At 40.8% G+C, this 18,616-nt stretch overlaps 4 protein-coding genes across 4 annotated transcripts; 2 read left to right on the forward strand and 2 right to left on the reverse strand.

Moving 5' to 3' along the window:
- Positions 1–1,794: 1,794 nt before the first annotated feature.
- MELLADRAFT_62140 (uncharacterized protein) lies at positions 1,795–2,538 on the forward strand (the record flags this gene model as incomplete). Its single annotated transcript, XM_007408571.1, has 1 exon — positions 1,795–2,538. One exon carries the CDS (start codon positions 1,795–1,797, stop codon positions 2,536–2,538), a length of 744 nt encoding a protein of 247 aa, XP_007408633.1.
- A 338-nt stretch (positions 2,539–2,876) lies between these two features.
- On the reverse strand, positions 2,877–3,519 carry MELLADRAFT_105323 (uncharacterized protein; the record flags this gene model as incomplete). Its single annotated transcript, XM_007408791.1, has 3 exons — positions 2,877–3,033; positions 3,076–3,160; positions 3,357–3,519. The coding sequence occupies 3 exons, from the start codon at positions 3,517–3,519 to the stop codon at positions 2,877–2,879; spliced, it is 405 nt and encodes a 134-aa protein (XP_007408853.1).
- Positions 3,520–4,636: 1,117 nt separating this feature from the next.
- On the reverse strand, positions 4,637–6,334 carry MELLADRAFT_77441 (uncharacterized protein; the record flags this gene model as incomplete). The annotated part of the gene is made up of 2 exons (XM_007408790.1): positions 4,637–5,986; positions 6,060–6,334. The coding sequence occupies 2 exons, from the start codon at positions 6,156–6,158 to the stop codon at positions 4,997–4,999; spliced, it is 1,089 nt and encodes a 362-aa protein (XP_007408852.1).
- A 585-nt stretch (positions 6,335–6,919) lies between these two features.
- Positions 6,920–8,909, forward strand: MELLADRAFT_71550 (uncharacterized protein; the record flags this gene model as incomplete). The annotated part of the gene is made up of 6 exons (XM_007408572.1): positions 6,920–7,113; positions 7,195–7,471; positions 7,555–7,723; positions 7,826–8,078; positions 8,141–8,406; positions 8,488–8,909. The coding sequence occupies 5 exons, from the start codon at positions 7,089–7,091 to the stop codon at positions 8,350–8,352; spliced, it is 936 nt and encodes a 311-aa protein (XP_007408634.1).
- Between the last annotated feature and the right edge of the window lie 9,707 nt (positions 8,910–18,616).

Here is an 18,616-nt window from a genome sequence, read left to right on the forward strand (position 1 = left end):
CATATGCAGCGTTTGTTTAGGCAATAAAATTCATCAATATCCACATCGAGGCTTAAAAATTCTGGTACTTGTGGAAAAGATTTGCCGTGAGGTGAAAACCCGTTGAGAATGATATCAATCTGATGAGAGGTATCTTGAAGATATTAGAGATGTTCGAGTTAGATAACAAAAGACAAAGTCACAGACTCAAATAACGTATTGATGTGCATCATCACAATGCGCTAGGTCGAAATGTGTTTATTGAAAGACTTGAGTGTCGTGAGCATGAGCTCGTAGAAATGTCAATACTCTAATATATGATACACTCCGTTGACATATTGAAGGTGTAAGTTTAACTCAGCGGTCTCGCGCGCATTCCAGCAATCACATCAATTTGGGGAAACATTCCCTGAGAAACAGGGAACTTGAATGATTGATTGTAAGGCGGAAAAGACCCCCAATCATGATTTATATGCTTCACAACCATTGAGGTTGAGGAATTTGACATTCTTATCCCAGAAAGTCTATGGAAGGACTTCCTTATGAAAGAAATGCATTGGGCAGGCTACTTTGACACATATTGAGATGATAAAATTTAGTGCTTGGATGTCTTCCGACAATGGGACAGTCGTATTGAGCGATGTTGGTTTTGAGAGCAAATGATCGTATACACGCCAGCGCAATTTGATTGTGAATTTCCATCTGCTTCATGGATACCATAGGTTTTGAAGCGGGCATACACATCGCACATATGTCATTGGACAACTTCTTGTAATCATAACATATTGTAGCGGACGAACTTGACCTCGAGTGGAAAAAGCCTATGCCTCTCGTATATATCCTAATAACACGGTTTCCTCGGGCAACAAGTTCTCATAGAGGTAAAATAAAAGTGACAAGCGAACAACTAACATCGGGAAAAGACCCTCATCACGATTTCGAAAGATGAGAGGAAGCATAAAGTCTTCAGACCTCACTAAATATATGCAGAAAAACGCGTCTTCTTGAAAAGGTGTCACATAAATTACTGACCACTGAGACATTCACTGAAAGAAGCTGAAAATTGTTGATGTATCCCAGCAAAGCAGTGTCTGCGAAGAATCTTGGGAGAGCGGATGAGCGTGATCCAACAAAGAAGTCTATAAACAATCAAAATAATGTCTTAAGAACATCTGAGCATTTCTCTACTGACAAGATATAACCATCAGCTAAAGCATAAATCTCAGAGGCATTTGTTTACCTTTCGTCGCGTATTCGATTAAATTACTATGATAAATCAGTACATAGTAAGAAATACTGCGAAGAATCTTGGGAGAGCGGATGAGCGTGATCCAATAAAGAAGTCTATAAACAATCAAAACAAAGTTTTGAGAACAAGAGCATTTCTCTACTGAAGATATTCATTTTTTGACAAGATATAACCATCAGATAAAGCATAAAGTTCAGAGGCATTTGTTGACTTTTTGTCGCGTACTCGACCAAATCGAGTATGAGAAATCAGTACAAAGTAAAAGATACAAAACTGCCCCCGGCGTGTTACTGAATAATGTTGAGCATTAAAAATTGTTATACACGTCTCTTTTAAAGCATTTGTATACGCCTATACGCATTTTAAGAAATGTGATCAAAATGTACACTTCATCAGTATCTTTGTACTGAGGAAGTGCTGATCTCGTCCTCTCTGTATGAAATTTGGTTCAACGTTGAAACCAAGAGTCATCTCTTTCCAACCTCAACCACGTCTTTCATCACACTCGACCAACCCTTTTCCCCTTTCCATATCCCTTTTCACTTGAAGCTTCTGTCTATTCCACTATGAGTAGTCACAACCGTTTCAATTTCTTCCGTCGTGATCGTCCTTCCCCCTCTAGAGACTCTGATTCTTCTTTCGCTTGTCGCGGTCTCTACGAACACCCTCCTTCTCAATGGCGATCTCACCCAGCTCGATCTTCTAACTCGGGGGAGTCCTTTGCCTGCCGTGGTATTGCTTACAACGAAGAAGACTTAGAGGTATCTCGTTCTCCATTACACCCTTCTCAAGCTAACCGTCCTCGTCAGAATGCTTTCTATGATGATTACTATGCTTCTCCTTCCGCTACTGCTCATCAGAATATCGCTTATTACACTGTCCCTCAGGGTGTTCCTTTCACTTCTCAATCCAATTCCATGGAGTCTGATCAATCATTCTGTAGACGATCCCGAAGACGTGATGGAGTCTTGTTGGAAAATGGTCTTCCTCCTCCTCCTCGACGTCGTGATGCAGTTTTATTTGAGAATGGTTACCGCCCTACTCACCATCATCAGGTTGATCAAACTCTTTCAAGAAGACAACCTCAGACCATCACTCGAAATCTTCAATCATCACTTCAATCAAGATATCGGGAAGAGGCTTCTGGAAATCAAAGATATGGAAGAGGTGCGATTGATTATAATGCTTATGTAGATTCTGATGAGGAAGGAAATATGTTAGGAAATCATGCTTTAAATCATCAAACTTCCTCTTCTTATAGACGCCCTCCTCCCTCTAACTACCCTTCTTCTAGTCACCGATATCGTTGAAGGAGTATTTCAGGATAAATATGGTTATTGATCTTATTATTATTACTATAGCTTTTAATGTTAGTTTTAGTTTGGGATTCTTGATACACGGTTAGATTGGTTTTCATTGTAGGGGCTTTTTTTCACAACTTTAGGTTTTTTAGTAGTGTTCGTCTCATCAGTTTGAATCATATCACAGCTTGGACAATTATCACCTTTTCCATCTTATTGGATCTGCCATTTCAACTTCCTTCTTTCTAGTGGTTGATGTTCTCCAAGGTTCAATTTGGATACTCTTGGTGCAAGCTCCTATTCTTATTATCATCATTACTGTTAGAAATTATAGTCCTTAATGTTCTTTATAAGACCTTGTTATACTTGTTTGAAATGCGGGCTTCGGAATACACGGTTGAAATTGATTTTGCGGGATTTTCATCTAAAACCTTACTCATTTCATTCATGTTCTTCGTATCTACGTATCTGTCGATTCTGTCCAAATCCAATAGATGTGTGTTCCTACGCCTCGCAAAGATAATTCAAACAAATTGCCAAACATACTGCTTGGCCATCCCGCTGAGCAAGGTTGGATCTTTTCCTCCTTTCTTTCCATTATCTTCTTCATATCTACTCATATGTCCATTCTCTATAATTCCAAGAGATATGTGTGTTGATACGCTTCACAAAGAGAATCCAAATGACTTGCCAAAATATTTTTATACAAAATTGAGATCTTTGATTGCAACATTGTTGGTTTTTAGTGTGAAGAATCTTTGCATTGTATAATCTCAGCTAGATCTCCGACTGGGATCTAATCAATCTTTGGTATTGTCATGACAAACCTTCATCCCTCAAATTCTCATAGAGAGGGTCATCAACTCTCTGAGCCGTGAGTTGTGAGTTAAGAGAAAAGTGATATTTGATCAAAGATTGGAGGAGCGATAAGCACAAGACCACAGCTACCTCAATAAAACTGACCAAGTATTTTCCAATATTCTGTATCATACCTTCAATGAGACCACATAGAACTCTGGAGCAGAGAAAGTGGATGGATATCAAAGTGCAGTCTTGAAGAAAAAAATCCTTGGCCTGTAACACGATTGAAATGGACACAGAAAGGTTGTCATTATATAATCGGATGTACATATTATAGGGTAAATACACAAATAGCATTCTGTAGATCTCCAGAAAACATTTTCCAGAAGGCTTCATGAGCCTTCTGGTGTTTTTGGAAATCTCTGTAAATTGACTTTAGCCATCAAGTTCAACTAGCCTATATGGAGTTTTTCTTTACTTTTTCATTCTTGATTTTACACTCTTTGTTGTTTCAATGATTTTTTCCTCTTGAAAATTATTCAAATCCTTTCTTTTATTTAAAAAATCAACTTTTCTTTGTTTCTTCAAATCTGCTCTTCTTCATTCACACCACAGGGTATTCCAAACAGTTGTTTGTCAGGAAAAACTGCCTTACCGCCAGAAGATGAGCCATTTGGTGGCCTACAGACTGTCTCCAAACAAGCTTTTTACACTGCCAATCATTGGGAAAGCTGATCATGCAAACCTCTTTGTTCATTCCCATAGCCACACCATCCACCGCATGTGGCTCAAGGCATGAAAGTTGAAGATGATCATAAAGTTCCCAGATCAAAGAATGGTTTCTAGGAGATCTTGTGTTGTCAAAACAAAAAACACATGGTGAGAATTATGGCAATAGAGGCAAATGTGAAAAACCAAGTTAAGTAATTCCACAATCTCCAAATTTGGTGTTCCTGGAAGAGAAATCCTTTTACACCATCTTCTGCTTCTCAAAAGACTGGTAGATGTCTTGCTAGAGTGAATGATAGTGTGATTGGCTGGTTTCTTTTGACCAGATATCAGCTAGTATACATAGTCTGATCATCCAAGATCTGGCCTGCAAAATGTTAAAATTTTGGCCAGTGTTTGGCCAGAGCTTGATATGACTACCTTTTTGGTTGGTGTATTTTAACAAAAAGTTACTCTGTGGTGTAGATTGGATTCTTTTTCTTGATAAACAAATTACTTTACTTTGAAATCCATTCAAAAAAAATCAGATTTTTTGATTTATTAACTTGTTTTCTTTGGATTGTGTGATTTTTTTTATATTCTTGATCATTTTTTCATCAAACAAAAAAATGTTTTTTTTTCATACATAAAATGTGAATTCATATTTAATAAAACTTCACTATCAATCTTCTAAAGAAAAAAAAAAAGAAAAAAAAACTTTTGGATCAAATTATGAAAATTTGTAACATTATAAATAAAGAAAGAATCCCATAAATTGCAGAAACCTAGAAATTTTTTAGAATACCCAACTGACCAGAGAAAACCTTTAAAACCCAACAAAAGACAAAAAAAAATAAAAAAAAATCAGATCAAAACAAACAATCGAAAAGCAAAAAAGAAAAATCAATGATAGACCAAAAGAGACAAAGAATCAAAAGGTAAAGATCGAAAATTTAAATTATTTAGAAGTCCAATTAATCGAATCCAAATCATCTAAACTAATCTGATCCTGAGTCTCTTCAATTTCAACATTCTGAAAGGCCTGAGAAGTAAAGTTCAATCCACCAGCCGAAATTTTTCCCAAAGACTTTCTCAAGCCCGATTTTTTTGACGAGTTTAATGAAAACCTTAAAGGACTGATAGAAGTGAGATTAAAGTCATTTGAATGAGAATGTTTGATCGAATGGAATTTGTTGGTAATAGGAGTTTGGGTTTCGATTAATTCAAAGTCTTTCAAAGTTTTTGAGCAAGAGGTGGATGAGTTTTTGTTGAAGGTGATCGGACTGAATGGGTTTGTGTTGGTGAGTTTCCAGATCTCGGACATTTGATGATTGGTTTGTTCGCTATTTAATAGGTTTGGAAATAAACTTATTAAGCTTTTGCTCATCTTACGATCAGTGCTAGTGATGGATTTAAATGGATTAGGGGTTTCTAGGTGATGTGGGGATGAGGATTTCGTTAAGGGAGTTCCAAAGATTTGATTCGAGTTTGAAAAGAAGGATTGGTTAGGTGAGACTTGATGATGTGGTAGTAAGAACGAATGTAAATCTTGGTTCAAGTTTAGTTGGATTTGATTGAAGGGTTCGGTATGATTTGATGGTGATGATGATGATGGGGATGAGAATGATGATGGTTGTGGTGTTGATGGATTTGATTTAGATTTAGTTAATGCTAAATCTAATAAAGTGGTTTGATTTGATTGATTTGATTTCGAAAGTGAATGTGAATTAGATTGAGATGATGGATTGAAATTGAAGTTGGATTGTTTTAATTTAATAGTAGGTGGTGAAGAAGTTGAAGTGGATGATGAAGAAGAAGTTGAAGAAGTTGAGGGTTGGTGAAGTCGAGTTGAATAAAGTGTTTCGACTTGATTGAATGTATGAGTATGCCAACCATGTGAAACTTTGAGTTTAGCATAATTTAATCTCAATTGTAAGTTATCGATCAACTATTGATGAGAAGAAAAGTTTGAGTGAGTTTGAATGAGAATGATAGTATTAGAGATGATGAAAGTGATTTACCATCTTTAATCTTGCTTGATCAGTGTGCCTAGTTCGTTTGATCAGATTACTACTATGGTTAGTTGAGTTTTTCGATTTGATCGATGCTTGGATAGTCATGATGATGGTTCTTCCAATCAATCTGTCTTCGTTCTACTACTGATGATAAACTTGAGAATGTGTTCTTGTTCTTGTTCTTGTTCTTGTTGAAAATGAAAGTGTTTCTGAAGAGATATTAAAATTTTTCAATAAGTTTCAAGTTTCAAGTTGGTTGGTTTGATTTCTTTGTTTTTTTTAGTTTCAAACACTTTTTAACCTTAATTCAATTTCAAATTATGTATGTACAACATGCCAATTCCTTTCTCTCTTACAATTTCAATTTCAAATTTATATCACACGAACCTCTGCATTCGAAATTTGTAGCCGAGGCATTGAGGGGCTCATGAGTCTGACTTTTCTTGTGGACAAGCATATCGGGCTTTTGGTGGGAGGACTTTATGGTCATATTTGATAAATTTTCTTCATTTGATTAAATACAACACTTTTTCTTACCCAACTATGTATAGTCTATGTTGGATGTCAGCTTGTTCAGGATCTTTTTTCCTTTCCCTTTTATGTACATACTTTTATTCATCTTCCCAAACAAAAAAATTCATTGAGCTCAAAATGACGTCTAGTCAGACTCTTGAGTTTGATTTGTCTTTTGATCTCCTGCAGCTTCTTCATGTGTTCAAGTCGAAATGATCATCAGGCAGGGCTCATAATTTGAAATGGTGCTGACTCTGAGGCTGTCCCGTCCGGTGGGCCATGAAACTGCGGAGGTTGTTTCGGGGCTCAAGTTTCGGCTGCGATCGAAGTGAAGTTTCAGTCGCCGGTGGTCGGGAATTTTGGATTCGGAAATTGTAGCTCAACATCAAACCCTTCAAAACAAATTACACACAAAGTTCCTTTACCAAAATTCTTAACATCGTTTGAAAGAACCATCTCGTGGACTATTGAAGAATCGTGTGACTCAAGCCAGCCTATATACACACAAGATACCCCGTCAAAATGCCTTATACACTTTGTGTTCTAGGTCAGCTTCACTCAGAGTCAATGTGATTTCCTAAAATCAAGTTGACTGAAACTTTATGCTCTGTGATCAATTTATCTTCAGGATGTGGAACTATGGGTATAGCTATTGTTTCTGGTGTACTTGAATCCCTACATCAAGTTGATTCGATCACCAAATCATCAAGTTCATCAGGAGATTCGACTCCGATTCCATCTGAAGATCCTGATACTAAACCTCATAGATTTATCACTTGTGTCACACGTTCTGAATCGGCTAAAAAACTTAAGAAACAATGGCAAAGTCTGGGTCATGAGGATGTAGAAGTTCGAATCAATGAAAACGTTAAAAGTATTCAAGAATCGGATGTGGTCTTATTATCGTTTGTCTATTTCGATTCATATAGAATTTTTGAAGTCATCATCAAGTGTTCTTTTTAACTGATCAGTCGTATTTGATAGATAGATGTAAACCTCAAGTCGCACAAGATATACTTGCAGCCGAAGGCATGCGTGAAGCATGCGCCAATAAACTTTTCATCTCTATTCTCGCGGGCACTACGATCTCGATGCTAAAGTCATGGCTTCCTGAAAGCGCAAGTGTGGTTCGGGCGATGCCTAACACGCCGTGTCAGGTGTGTGTGATCAGCTTCTCTTCCCAAACTGCTATTCCAAGCCTTACCTCACAATCATAGTCATATCTTTGACGCGTTGACGGACAATCCCTTGGAATACAGATTCGAGAAGGGATGACAGTCTTATCGTCTCTTCCGCCTAATGATCCTCAATCACATCGAACTCGTAACATTCTTTTATCACTCTTCACTCCAATCGGTCGATGTAGATTCCTTGATGAGAAACATTTTGATGCTTGTACCGCTGTTTCGGGTTCTGGGCCGGCCTTTTCCCTGGTCATTCTCGAAGCAATTGCTGATGGAGGAGTGATGATGGGTTTACCACGATCCGAAGCCCTTGAACTAGCAGCTCAAAGTGAGTTTTGATCTCATGGTCCAGAAAAACATCATCCTAATTGATGTTTGAATACGTTTTAGCTATGCAAGGTGCTGCTCGGATGGTACTTCAAACAGGTCGACATCCAGCTGCACTCAAAGATAGTGTTACCACCCCTGCGGGTTGCACAATAGCTGGGCTTCTGGCTCTTGAAGACGGAAAAGTCAGGAGTACGATTGCTCGTGCTATCCAGACAGCTACTTTACATGCTAGTGGCTTAGGAAAATCTGTACCGAAGCCCACAGCTGATTGAGGACCAATTCATATACTATATCAATTGTTCCTTTATCAGGCTTATAGTATCTTGGTCCGTTTGCTTTTCTCTTCTATGTTGACCTGGTTTTTTGTAATGGATTGCAAAACTAAGATATCCATTTGAATACCCAAGATAACTTCATTGCCTAGAACACCATATGGATTTCATGAAGTGTAATTCAAGGAATGACAGGGAAACTAGCAAGACATCACCTCCATTGGTATTGATTATTAAGATCGTCAGACAAGTGATGTGAAATCATTTTGCCTTGAAATGACAAAAAACCTAATAAGCGTAAACTGAACAACATCCATAGCAATCAAATTCCATAACTATTTTTCAGAGAAGACTGAATGATCAGAGTCAATAAAAATAATGTTGAAATGTTCACCCAGAAAACTTGTGACTTTCCATGTTACTAGGACCAGAATAGCTCAGCAGCAATGGATTTCATAGTCCTTTCCCTTCTCTCTTTTGTATGGGTCTCTTACTTGGGACATGGATTATGGCTCATCACACTTCAAGTAAGAATCTAACATTGAGTATTATATTTCATATCATCTCATGTACACACAAGTATTGTGTGTATGTTGTAAAGGACCTATTTAGTCCTCACTGCTTTCTAACTTTATCTATTGAACGGAGCGGGCTGAGGGAACTGAGAATCACTATTCGTGGTCTCGACTGATTTTTCTAGAACCAATGTATGAATTTAATTATAGGTCTAACTCCAAAAGGATGTAATCTTAGATCAGTCTAGATTCCCTGAGAACGGGTACAATTATTAGATTGAAAGAAGGAAATATAATAAGTGAAATGTATGTTTGCTCACCTAACTCCAAAAGGATGTAATCTTAGATCCGTCTAGATTCCCTGAGGAGTTACAGCCGTTGTATTATCTACTGGCAGATTTTTGAAAAGTTGTGTCGTCGCCAGATTTAACTTTTGAAGTCAAAAACTCGAAAATTATGTCACTCTCAGACTAACTCAATTGTTCTTGTGCTAGATCTGACCAATGGGCAGTAAAGTTATCAGTCTCAAAAGGGTTTTTTGGAGTTTTTGACCTCTACATCAAATCTGGCGACAACACAATGATCTAAAAATCTGCCAATAGATCTTACAATGGCTGTAGTATCTACGAGACGAGTTGAGATGAAAAAGGTCGAGTGATTACGTATAAGGCTAAGGTAATGATATGCTTGTAATGGAGTCTACGACATTACATTCTCCCCTCCTATAGAAAAGGCTTGAGTGCCGAGGTGCGAGAGCCGTTATGAGAGAAATCAAGAAAAAAGGAAAGAGAAACAGAAACAACTGAGAAAAAAAAATTGAGAGGTGCCTTGATTGAAATTAAAAAAAAGGTCAAGAGAACAAAAGAGAAAAAAAAAGAAACAGAAGAAAAAAAAGAGAGAAGGTAGAGAAATCATGTCTCAAAAGGTAGAAAAGGAATCCGGTCTTTGATGTCCAGTCGTGCCTGTGATGTTCGTAAGTCGATGGTCTGTTGAAAGGAGGAAAAGGTCCCGTTCGACGCTCACATAGTGGCCAAGGTAATGATTTCGAAAACAACGGCGTAGAAGCCCGGCGGTGCATACTAAGAGAGAAACTTACTTTTGGACACAGGGTCCTAACCCGTCGTTCTCCACGAAAAGTTTCAGCTTTGAGACATTGAAAACGGTGTGTCTTTTATCCCCAATTGGCAAGTCGAGTCTGATGCTTTGACCATCATTGAAGGTTTCTAGGACCTTATATGGTCCTTCGTAACGCTCTTTGAGCTTATCCACCCCCCCTGAGTGCCTGCCTCGCCAGTCCCCGGAGTCTAGCAGAGCCCAATCATTTGCTTCAATCTTGATATCGGTGTGGCGTTTGTTGTGCTGTACCGCTTGTTGTACCCGGCTTGTCCATAAGTTGTCGCGAATCTGAGCCCAGGTCTCTTCTCGTTGGCGGAGCCACGTCTCGAGCGCTACTGGGGAGTCATCCATGGACCCGGTCGTGGGAAACAATCATGCTGGTCTGCCGAAGACAACCTGAAAAGGCAATAAGCCGGTGGCGACGTTTGTCGCACTATTAATCGCGAATTCTACTGAGGGCAGTGCCTCCAACCACCGGGTCTGGCGTTTTGCTGTGAAGGTACGAAGGACCTGTCCGACAGTTTTATTTGTCCGTTCACTTCTCCCGTCCGCTTGAGGGTGGTATGCTGATGATCGATGGAATGAAATGTTAAGCCTTTCCACCAATCCTTTCCAGAATTTCGATGCCCACGCTTTATCTCTGTCACTGATGATTGAATCTGGTGCTCCAAAGGTACCCATCCATGCGCCGAAGAACCTCGATGCAGTCTTTTCAGCCGTGTCTGCCTGATTTGTTGGGATGAGACGAGTGAAACCTGACAGTCGGCACGTGACGGTTAGCAGCATATCATAATTGTTGATTTTTGGCAGTGGTCCGATAAAGTCAATCACAATGTTTGATAGAGGCTCTGTCAGAACGTTTGGTGTCCTCATGTGTCCGTTTGGTAGTGAGGTTCGGGCTTTTGTTTTCTGACACACTTCGCAGGACTTGAGGCGAAATTCCACTTCTTTGCTCATTTGCGGCCAGAAGAAGTCTAGTCGCAGGGTCGAAACTGTCTTTAGAAAGCCAAGGTGTCCAACACGTTTGTGTGCTTTGTCGATCAGGTTCAGTCTGAGGCTTTCCGAGTTGGGGATTAGAAGTTGTCTGTCAATGAAAACAAGGCCCTTGTCCACATAGCAGTCATCTCGCAGAGGTGCGCCATCTCGTACAGTCGCGCAGAATTTGTCTTCGTCATAGCCCTTGATGACTTCTTGGGGAAAATCCTCTGACAGCGTAGTCTGTGAGAGTGCTAGGGCTGCCACTGTTTCCACTCCCACCTGCAAGTCTTCAGCATCTCGTCTTGATAAGGCGTCGGCAACCGAGTTGTCTTCACCTTTGACATACTGAAATTGTAAGTCGAAATCGGCGAGTTGTTCTATCCATCGGGCCTGTCGTCTACTAAGAGATCGTTGTTTCATGAGGTAGGTTAGGGAGTGGTGGTTGCTCATTACATTCACCTTCATTCCTAGCAAAAGCATCTTCCATTTTTGTAGTGCGTGGATAACCGCCAAGAGTTCCTGTTCGTGGACCGGGTAGTTTCGTTCTGCTGTGGTCATCTGTCTCGATTTGTAAGCTATAGGACTCGCGCTTTTCCATTCCTTTCCTTGGAAAAGTGCTGCTCCAAGACCTGTGCCACTCGCGTCCGTGAATAGCCACAACGGGTCTGGTGAATCAAAATCTACAGTTTTCAAGCAGGGTAAGGTTGTCATAATTCTTTTAATATTCTGAAATGCTTTCTCTTCCATCTCGCCCCACTTGAATTGTTTCTTGTCGAGCTTACTGCTGGTTAAGTGTGTCAGCTTCCCAACGTACTTTTCCAACCCAAAGATAAAATTTTTCATCCATTGTACGGTACCTAAGAACTTCCTAACCCCTTTTGATGATTTTGGTGACTCCCACGAACGAATCTTTTCAATCTTCTCTTCATCTGCACATACTCCGTTTGGTGAAATCACGTGTCCTAAAAATTTGACTTCTCTTCTAAACATTTTCGTCTTCTTTTTGCTACAATATAGGTTTGCTTTCCCGAGTCTTTCTAAAACTAACATCAAATGTTCCTTATGCTCTTCCACTGACTCTGAGAAAACTACGATATCATCCAAGTATACGACACAGATTGTGTTGATCAGTTCTCCTAATGCCTCCTCCAGGCGACTTTGGTGAGTTGCTGGAGCATTTGTGAGTCCCATGGGCATCACACACCATTCATATAAGCCCCATGGTGTCTTTACGGCCGTTAATGGAATGTCTGCTTCACGCATCCGGGTTTGAAAAAAAGCGTTTGTTTGATCTAATATAGAAAAAACCTTTCCTGTCGAGACAAGCCTGACCAACTCGTCCACCTTAGGGAGCGGTGAACGGTCCCTGACAGTCATGCTGTTCAAGGTGCGGTAATCACATACCCACCTTGGAAGTTCCAAAGGGTCCTTCTTTGGAATAATTAAACTCGGGGATGCGTATTGGCTTGACGATTTCCGAAGTCTTCCTGCATTTATGTGTTGGTCCAAGAGTTTTCGCCACACTTTCATGTGACGATGCGGGTATGGGTACTGTCGTTCATTAATCACGGTGTTCGGGTCTGTCAATACAATCTTGTGCCTCACTGTGGAGGATTGATCCTGCATCTCCTCGGGGAAGGATCCATCAGTGAATTCGCCCTGTTCCTCAGCTTCATTTGAGACTGCTGGTATATCAATTGGAAACAAGTCTTGGTACTTTTCGAAGTAATGCGTCTCCCAGTCTCTCCAATCATTAGGCACTTTCAAGGCAGTCGGTTCATTCTTTTCTTTCAAGTTTCTCTCCCACTCCTCCCAACAATTATTCTCACGTCTCTCATTGGATGCAGCAATCAGTGTTTGTTTCGATTCTTCAACACTGTCTTTCAACTTCATTTCATGTCTGTAATCATAAAGCGTAGCATTTGATCTTTTGCTAATAACAGCTTTCTTTGAACAGGATACAGCTAATTCATGACGAGAGAGGAAAGGCGCGCCCAGAATGATATCATAAGAGGAACTGAGTTGCCCAATCTTCATGTAAGTGAAATCAAAACAAGAATTGGATAGGGGATGTTTGAGGGTAGCTGTCGTGAATTCTGTGAGCATGGGAGGTTGACTGTCGGCATTGAGAGCGAGTCCTACGATCGTTGGTCGCACCAGCTTTCTTCGTTTCAATCCTAATGAGTCAACCATCTTCTCCAAAATGAGATTTGTTTCAGAACCTGCATCGGCCAGTGCACGGATTGGGAGTCCATTACAGGTTAGTTGTAGTATAACCACCGGTTGAGATATGGGTTGGTCCACATACCCTTCTTCTCCGGGTTGTACTATCTCATCAGCACCTAATGCTTCAATCTCCTTGAGTTCACGATCAATCTCCTCAAATGCTGCTACCGTAGTCGCATCATATTCGGGGAAATCAATTGCCGCTACGGAGTTTCTGACCGGGCGACCAGCTGGTGCATGTGTTGGTTTGCCTGCAGTAGATGGTGCTAGCTTCGCCCGAGGTGGTACGTAGTTGGTTGGTTTAGGTGGCGCTTTGAAACCGGTTGGGAAGATGATTCGTTCTTTCGACATCGTACCCGTGCATTGCTTGTGCTCGCTTCCACATTGCTTCTTGCAATAGTGGCACAATCCTGCTGAATCAAGATATGCTTTGATTTTCCAGATAAATGCTTGTTTTGCTGCATCGTCGTCGAGGTGCACCGGGTCTGTTTGTTTGGTGAAATGAGGTGCGGTTGAGGGTGTGGATCTGTATGCCGAAGTGGTCGCAGTACGTTTGACCAAGACTCTCTTAATGATTAAATCGTCGTATAGGATCTCACAATGTTCTTTGAACTTATTGTAGTCGAATCCTTCTTCAACTAACGTGTTGTGTAATCAAATCGAGGATTTCAGTTCTGGTAGGATGCTGAGAACAAGGTGTGAGGCCAAGGTGTAGTCATCAATGATCAACTTGTCATGGTTCAGGAGGGATTGTGTCGATCTTGCTCTAGTGCTATAGGATTTGAAATCCTCCCCATAGGACATTCGTAAGGAGAGAATCTTTTCGCGGAGCTTATCGTTCCAGTCGGACGGTAAGGCAGCTCTGAATAGTCGGTCTTTAAATTCATCCCAGGTCAGGTCTTTGAAGTTGTCGATGTTGTGTGCCCAGGAAGATTGGAGATTTGTTTCCATCAGATATGAACCTGTGAGGATGATACGGTCCGTGTCTTTATTGATGTTCTTGACCAGGAAGAATATTTTTAGGGCCGTGAACCACTTAAGGAAGGTCTCCGTATCTCTATATGGGCCTTTGAACAACGGGCCATCTGACGACTTAAACTTTGTCAGGTCAATACCCCGTTTTGTTTCGACTTCGCTTTCTGATGGTTGGCGGGGTGAAGGTTCAGTGAACTTGAGTTGGAGCAACTTCTCCTCTAGCGCTGCGATCTTCTCAGCAGACTCCTTAGCTGCAATGATTCTATCTTCTTCAAGCTTAGCAATGCGGACGGCCGATTCGTTAGCAGCCTGAATGCCCGCTTGTTGGGTCTGTAATATAGCTCGTAGTAGGTCATTCGTCGAAGGAGCCGACGTCAATTCTTCACCTGAGGTATGAGCCATCTCAGTGTTCGTTCTTAGCGAAGAGGGTAAGTTCGGTCGACAGGACAGTTGGTCTAAAATGAGACGTTTCTCTTCCAGGACTATTTGTGGAACTCTAGCTCGGAGTGGGGATGATGGGAAACTTCCCGGTAAGGTTTGTACCGGGGTAGATGGAACACTACCTGATACTGTTGGTATCGGTGTAGCCGGGATTGGATTGTATGCTTTGGAGGTTGCGGATAAAGGTCTAGGAGGAATCGATGCGAAGATGATCTTGTCTTCTGTATAACAATCTTTTTCTTCAATTGAACGTCGGTGATAAGTCGGCGCTGAGTTCGCTCTTCGAAGTATGCCCTCCGGATTATCTGTTAATCCTAAAAGAGGCTGATTCAAGCTACGGCGGGTTGTACGGGGATCGGGATGTGGATTCATGAATTGTAGATAAGGTTTGTTTTATGAAGATCTGGGGTTGAATGGTAATCGTTTTCTTTTACAGGATATTCGGGAAAGGTTCGAGAAAAAAAAAGTGTAAAGGACCTATTTAGTCCTCACTGCTTTCTAACTTTATCTATTGAACGGAGCGGGCTGAGGGAACTGAGAATCACTATTTGTGATCTCGACTGATTTTTCTAGAACCAATGTATGAATTTAATTATAGGTCTAACTCCAAAAGGATGTAATCTTAGATCAGTCTAGATTCCCTGAGAACGGGTACAATTATTAGATTGAAAGAAGGAAATATAATAAGTGAAATGTATGTTTGCTCACCTAACTCCAAAAGGATGTAATCTTAGATCTGTCTAGATTCCCTGAGGAGTTAGTATCTACGAGAAGAGTTGAGATGAAAAAGGTCGAGTGATTACGTATAAGGCTAAGGTAATGATATGCTTGTAATGGAGTCTACGACATTACATATGTGTGGGGAGAGGATCATTATCTCTCTTAAAATTCTGGCTTAAGAACACTTAAGAATTGCCTAGGAGATAACCAGAGGGGCTGGTACCTACACAAGAGGACTGAAGCCCTAAACAGAAACCGGAGGGGTTAGCATAAACCCCACTGCTCAGATTTTATTCAGAAGCCTGAGCCCTGTGCAAAACCTGTACTGTGAATAAAAGCTTACATTATGGCCATGTTTGTCCCCAGTGTATGGTCTCCCTAATTGTTGAGATAAGATAATGAAGATATTGTCTTGGTCATTTCCTCCAAGGAGTGTTACCTGAGGTAAAGTCAGGAAGAGTCTGAAGTCTAGCAACCAAGGTGCTTGATGTTTTCATGTGGGACTCCTAGAGCAGCGCTGAAGGAGGCACTGCCAATGCGGAACAAGTGTGAGGAGAGCCCTAGCCAGCCATGTGCCACCCATACACAAGTGCATTTGTTGACCAAGTATGACCTCATCAACTTCACTTGCCAGCAGTCATGGAGTAAACCATGACACACAGCTAATACCAGGCAAATGACATTCGGTGGGCATTCAGTAGAACCATCTGGGCCACACCTGCTTTTGCTGTCTTCACCCCTTGTACTGCTAGTGTTACACTACCTGAAGCCAGGGAATTTTGAATGGCATCACTACACAAAACTGAATTCAACCAGGGTGTTTGTTCAGTCAAATTATTGTAGGTGATCTCTGCTAGTTGCATGAAGGCTATCAAAACACATTCTAAGGAAGCTTGATCATCTGTGGGCCCATGAACACATGTATGATACATCCAGTATTAAGAGGTGTTCTAGAGTTACTGTGAGCTTTGGGGGCCTTGCTGGTGCCAATACATCCTCTCTACCACACACTCTCAATAAGACTGTAACTCTAGCACCCCAGACGTGAGAGTATGGTTCATTGTGATAGTTGTGCCAAGTTTGCACCTCAACCAAATATTTCTTCAAGGTCTTTGCAAAGACACCTTGATCTTTTGGACCGTTCTCAGGTCTTCTGGTCCAAAAGCAGAACTCATAAATATCCAGAGGACTAGCAGGTAGTTTTAACCAATGTTCATTTTCCATAACAGTCAGAAAGGCTTTGAATTTCCCAATGGTGCCATTGCATCTGAGTACAGTGATTTTTATCCACCTTTGTAACAAATGCAATTGTAGTAGTAGTGGTATGACAGCTTCTAATCCAATCAACAGGTAGGACATCAAACAATCAAGTGGAAGTGCTTCAGTCATTCTACCCCATATATTCTGAGTTAGTCTGGAGAACCAAGATTGACAATTTCACAGCTTACTTACCTTAGTTTGAAGGGTGTTGTTTGTGTTTCTTCTGAGCTACAGAGTCAGGAGATCAAGACTTGGTTGAATGAAGAATGATTTAACTAGCTCTGAGTTTGGATCAGACAAACTACAATTAATCATCTGGTACCTGAAGCATAAGCCTCTTGCCATGTCCATTCTCATTCAACACCAAAGGAACAGTGTTTTCCATCAAAATTTCAATTCATTAAAAAACAGCCAATGTTGTCATTGGGTAATTTTGTCTTCAACCAAATGTAATTCACCTTTTCATTTGAAAATACAAACATATGACAGAGATACAGATACAACAAAAATCAAAGTATCATTCTTCACTACATTTATTGAAGGTCACATCTGACTGAAAAAAATTCTTCCGCAAAGCATGAGGCAGGTTCAATGTAAAGCAATCTTTTTCCAAACAGTGCTGTTTGATGCCTCTTGACAATCATCCAAAGTCACTCTTTTAGCAGGTGTTTCAAGTGGGTGATAGATCATGAGTCCTTGGATGATCTTCCATTCTTTGTTAATCACTTTCTTTTTTCAATTGCCTATTGGTCAGAGCCGCTTGTACTGTAGTATTGTCTGTCCAATTCCAACCAGGTCTGTTGTTCAGGCCAACTACCATCAAGAATCCAATTCTGATTGGGAATGTCAGACTCAGTAGGTAATTGATGTGTTTGTGATCATCGTCATCATCTTTCCATTCATTGGTCATTTTGAATGGAGTCCACATTGTACCAACCAAAACACCTATCCCATATGAGGTAGAAGCATCACCCACCCACAAAATTCCAAATGGGTCCATACCAGCTGCACCGCCTCCACCTAGTTCAAAGTACATATAACATAGTTGATTAAGGGAAAAAACCAATATACATGTACAAGTAGACATAGAAAAGATATGTCACCCTTGGGGCCAGACTGGCTTCACTTGGGTGTAGTACATATGCTATATCATGTTGTGGGCGCGTCCTTTTTGAAACGGGCGCGCCCAGGCGCAAAAAAACTCAATTGGAGTGGCGCGGGCGCCAGCGGGGCGTGTCAGGTGCGCCCTTTGCCCCCAAAAAGTGGAAAAAAAGTAAAAATCTTCTACATCAGTACATAGTTTCCAATAAAAGAATTCTAGTCATTGATTGCAAGGTAGATTGCAAGAGATATCACAGTAAATGGAAATCAACTGCGACTCTATATGCATGAAACTCTTACAGCGAGTGCTTACATCTTTTGGACAAGACTCTGTCTGTCAAGTGACAACAGCTCAGAGTGAGGTAGACTGTTGGACCAATATCTCAATACCAAGATGAAGGACACTCCTCAGAGTCCTTGACTCCTCCTCAGGGATTTCTGATGGAGATGGTGACAAATACCCGCAGATTAACTATGGGGCGCGCCCCTACACATCTTGAAGATTAGGGGCGCTACCAGGTGCGACTTTTTCGCGCTTTTTGCGCCACACCCACAACATGAATGCTGTAGCAATGTTTTGGCCCCAAGGGTGACATATCTTTCTTGTGTCTGCTTGTACAATTTCAAGAGACCAGAGAAGAGGATATACATGACAAATACATGTTGGATAAACTCACTCACACACCCAATCATACATACATATCAAGTGTCAGATCAGCTGGTTCCTACATAAACCTGGAAGTACAGTCAACCCCCTCTATATCATAACTGCTTGGAGGAAAGGAATTTCCATGGGTGTAGACAGGTTATATCTTTACAGGGGAGCTTGTTGCAGGCAAAGGCCACTTTGGGAGATCCAAAAACCTATGTTTATAGGCGGGTTATGCCTGTATACAAGTATGGCTTTAGATGGGGTTGTTTATGTTTGATTC

This window comes from Melampsora larici-populina (assembly GCF_000204055.1).
Source record: "Melampsora larici-populina 98AG31 unplaced genomic scaffold MELLAscaffold_13, whole genome shotgun sequence".
Classification (NCBI taxonomy): Eukaryota; Fungi; Basidiomycota; class Pucciniomycetes; order Pucciniales; family Melampsoraceae; genus Melampsora; species Melampsora laricis-populina.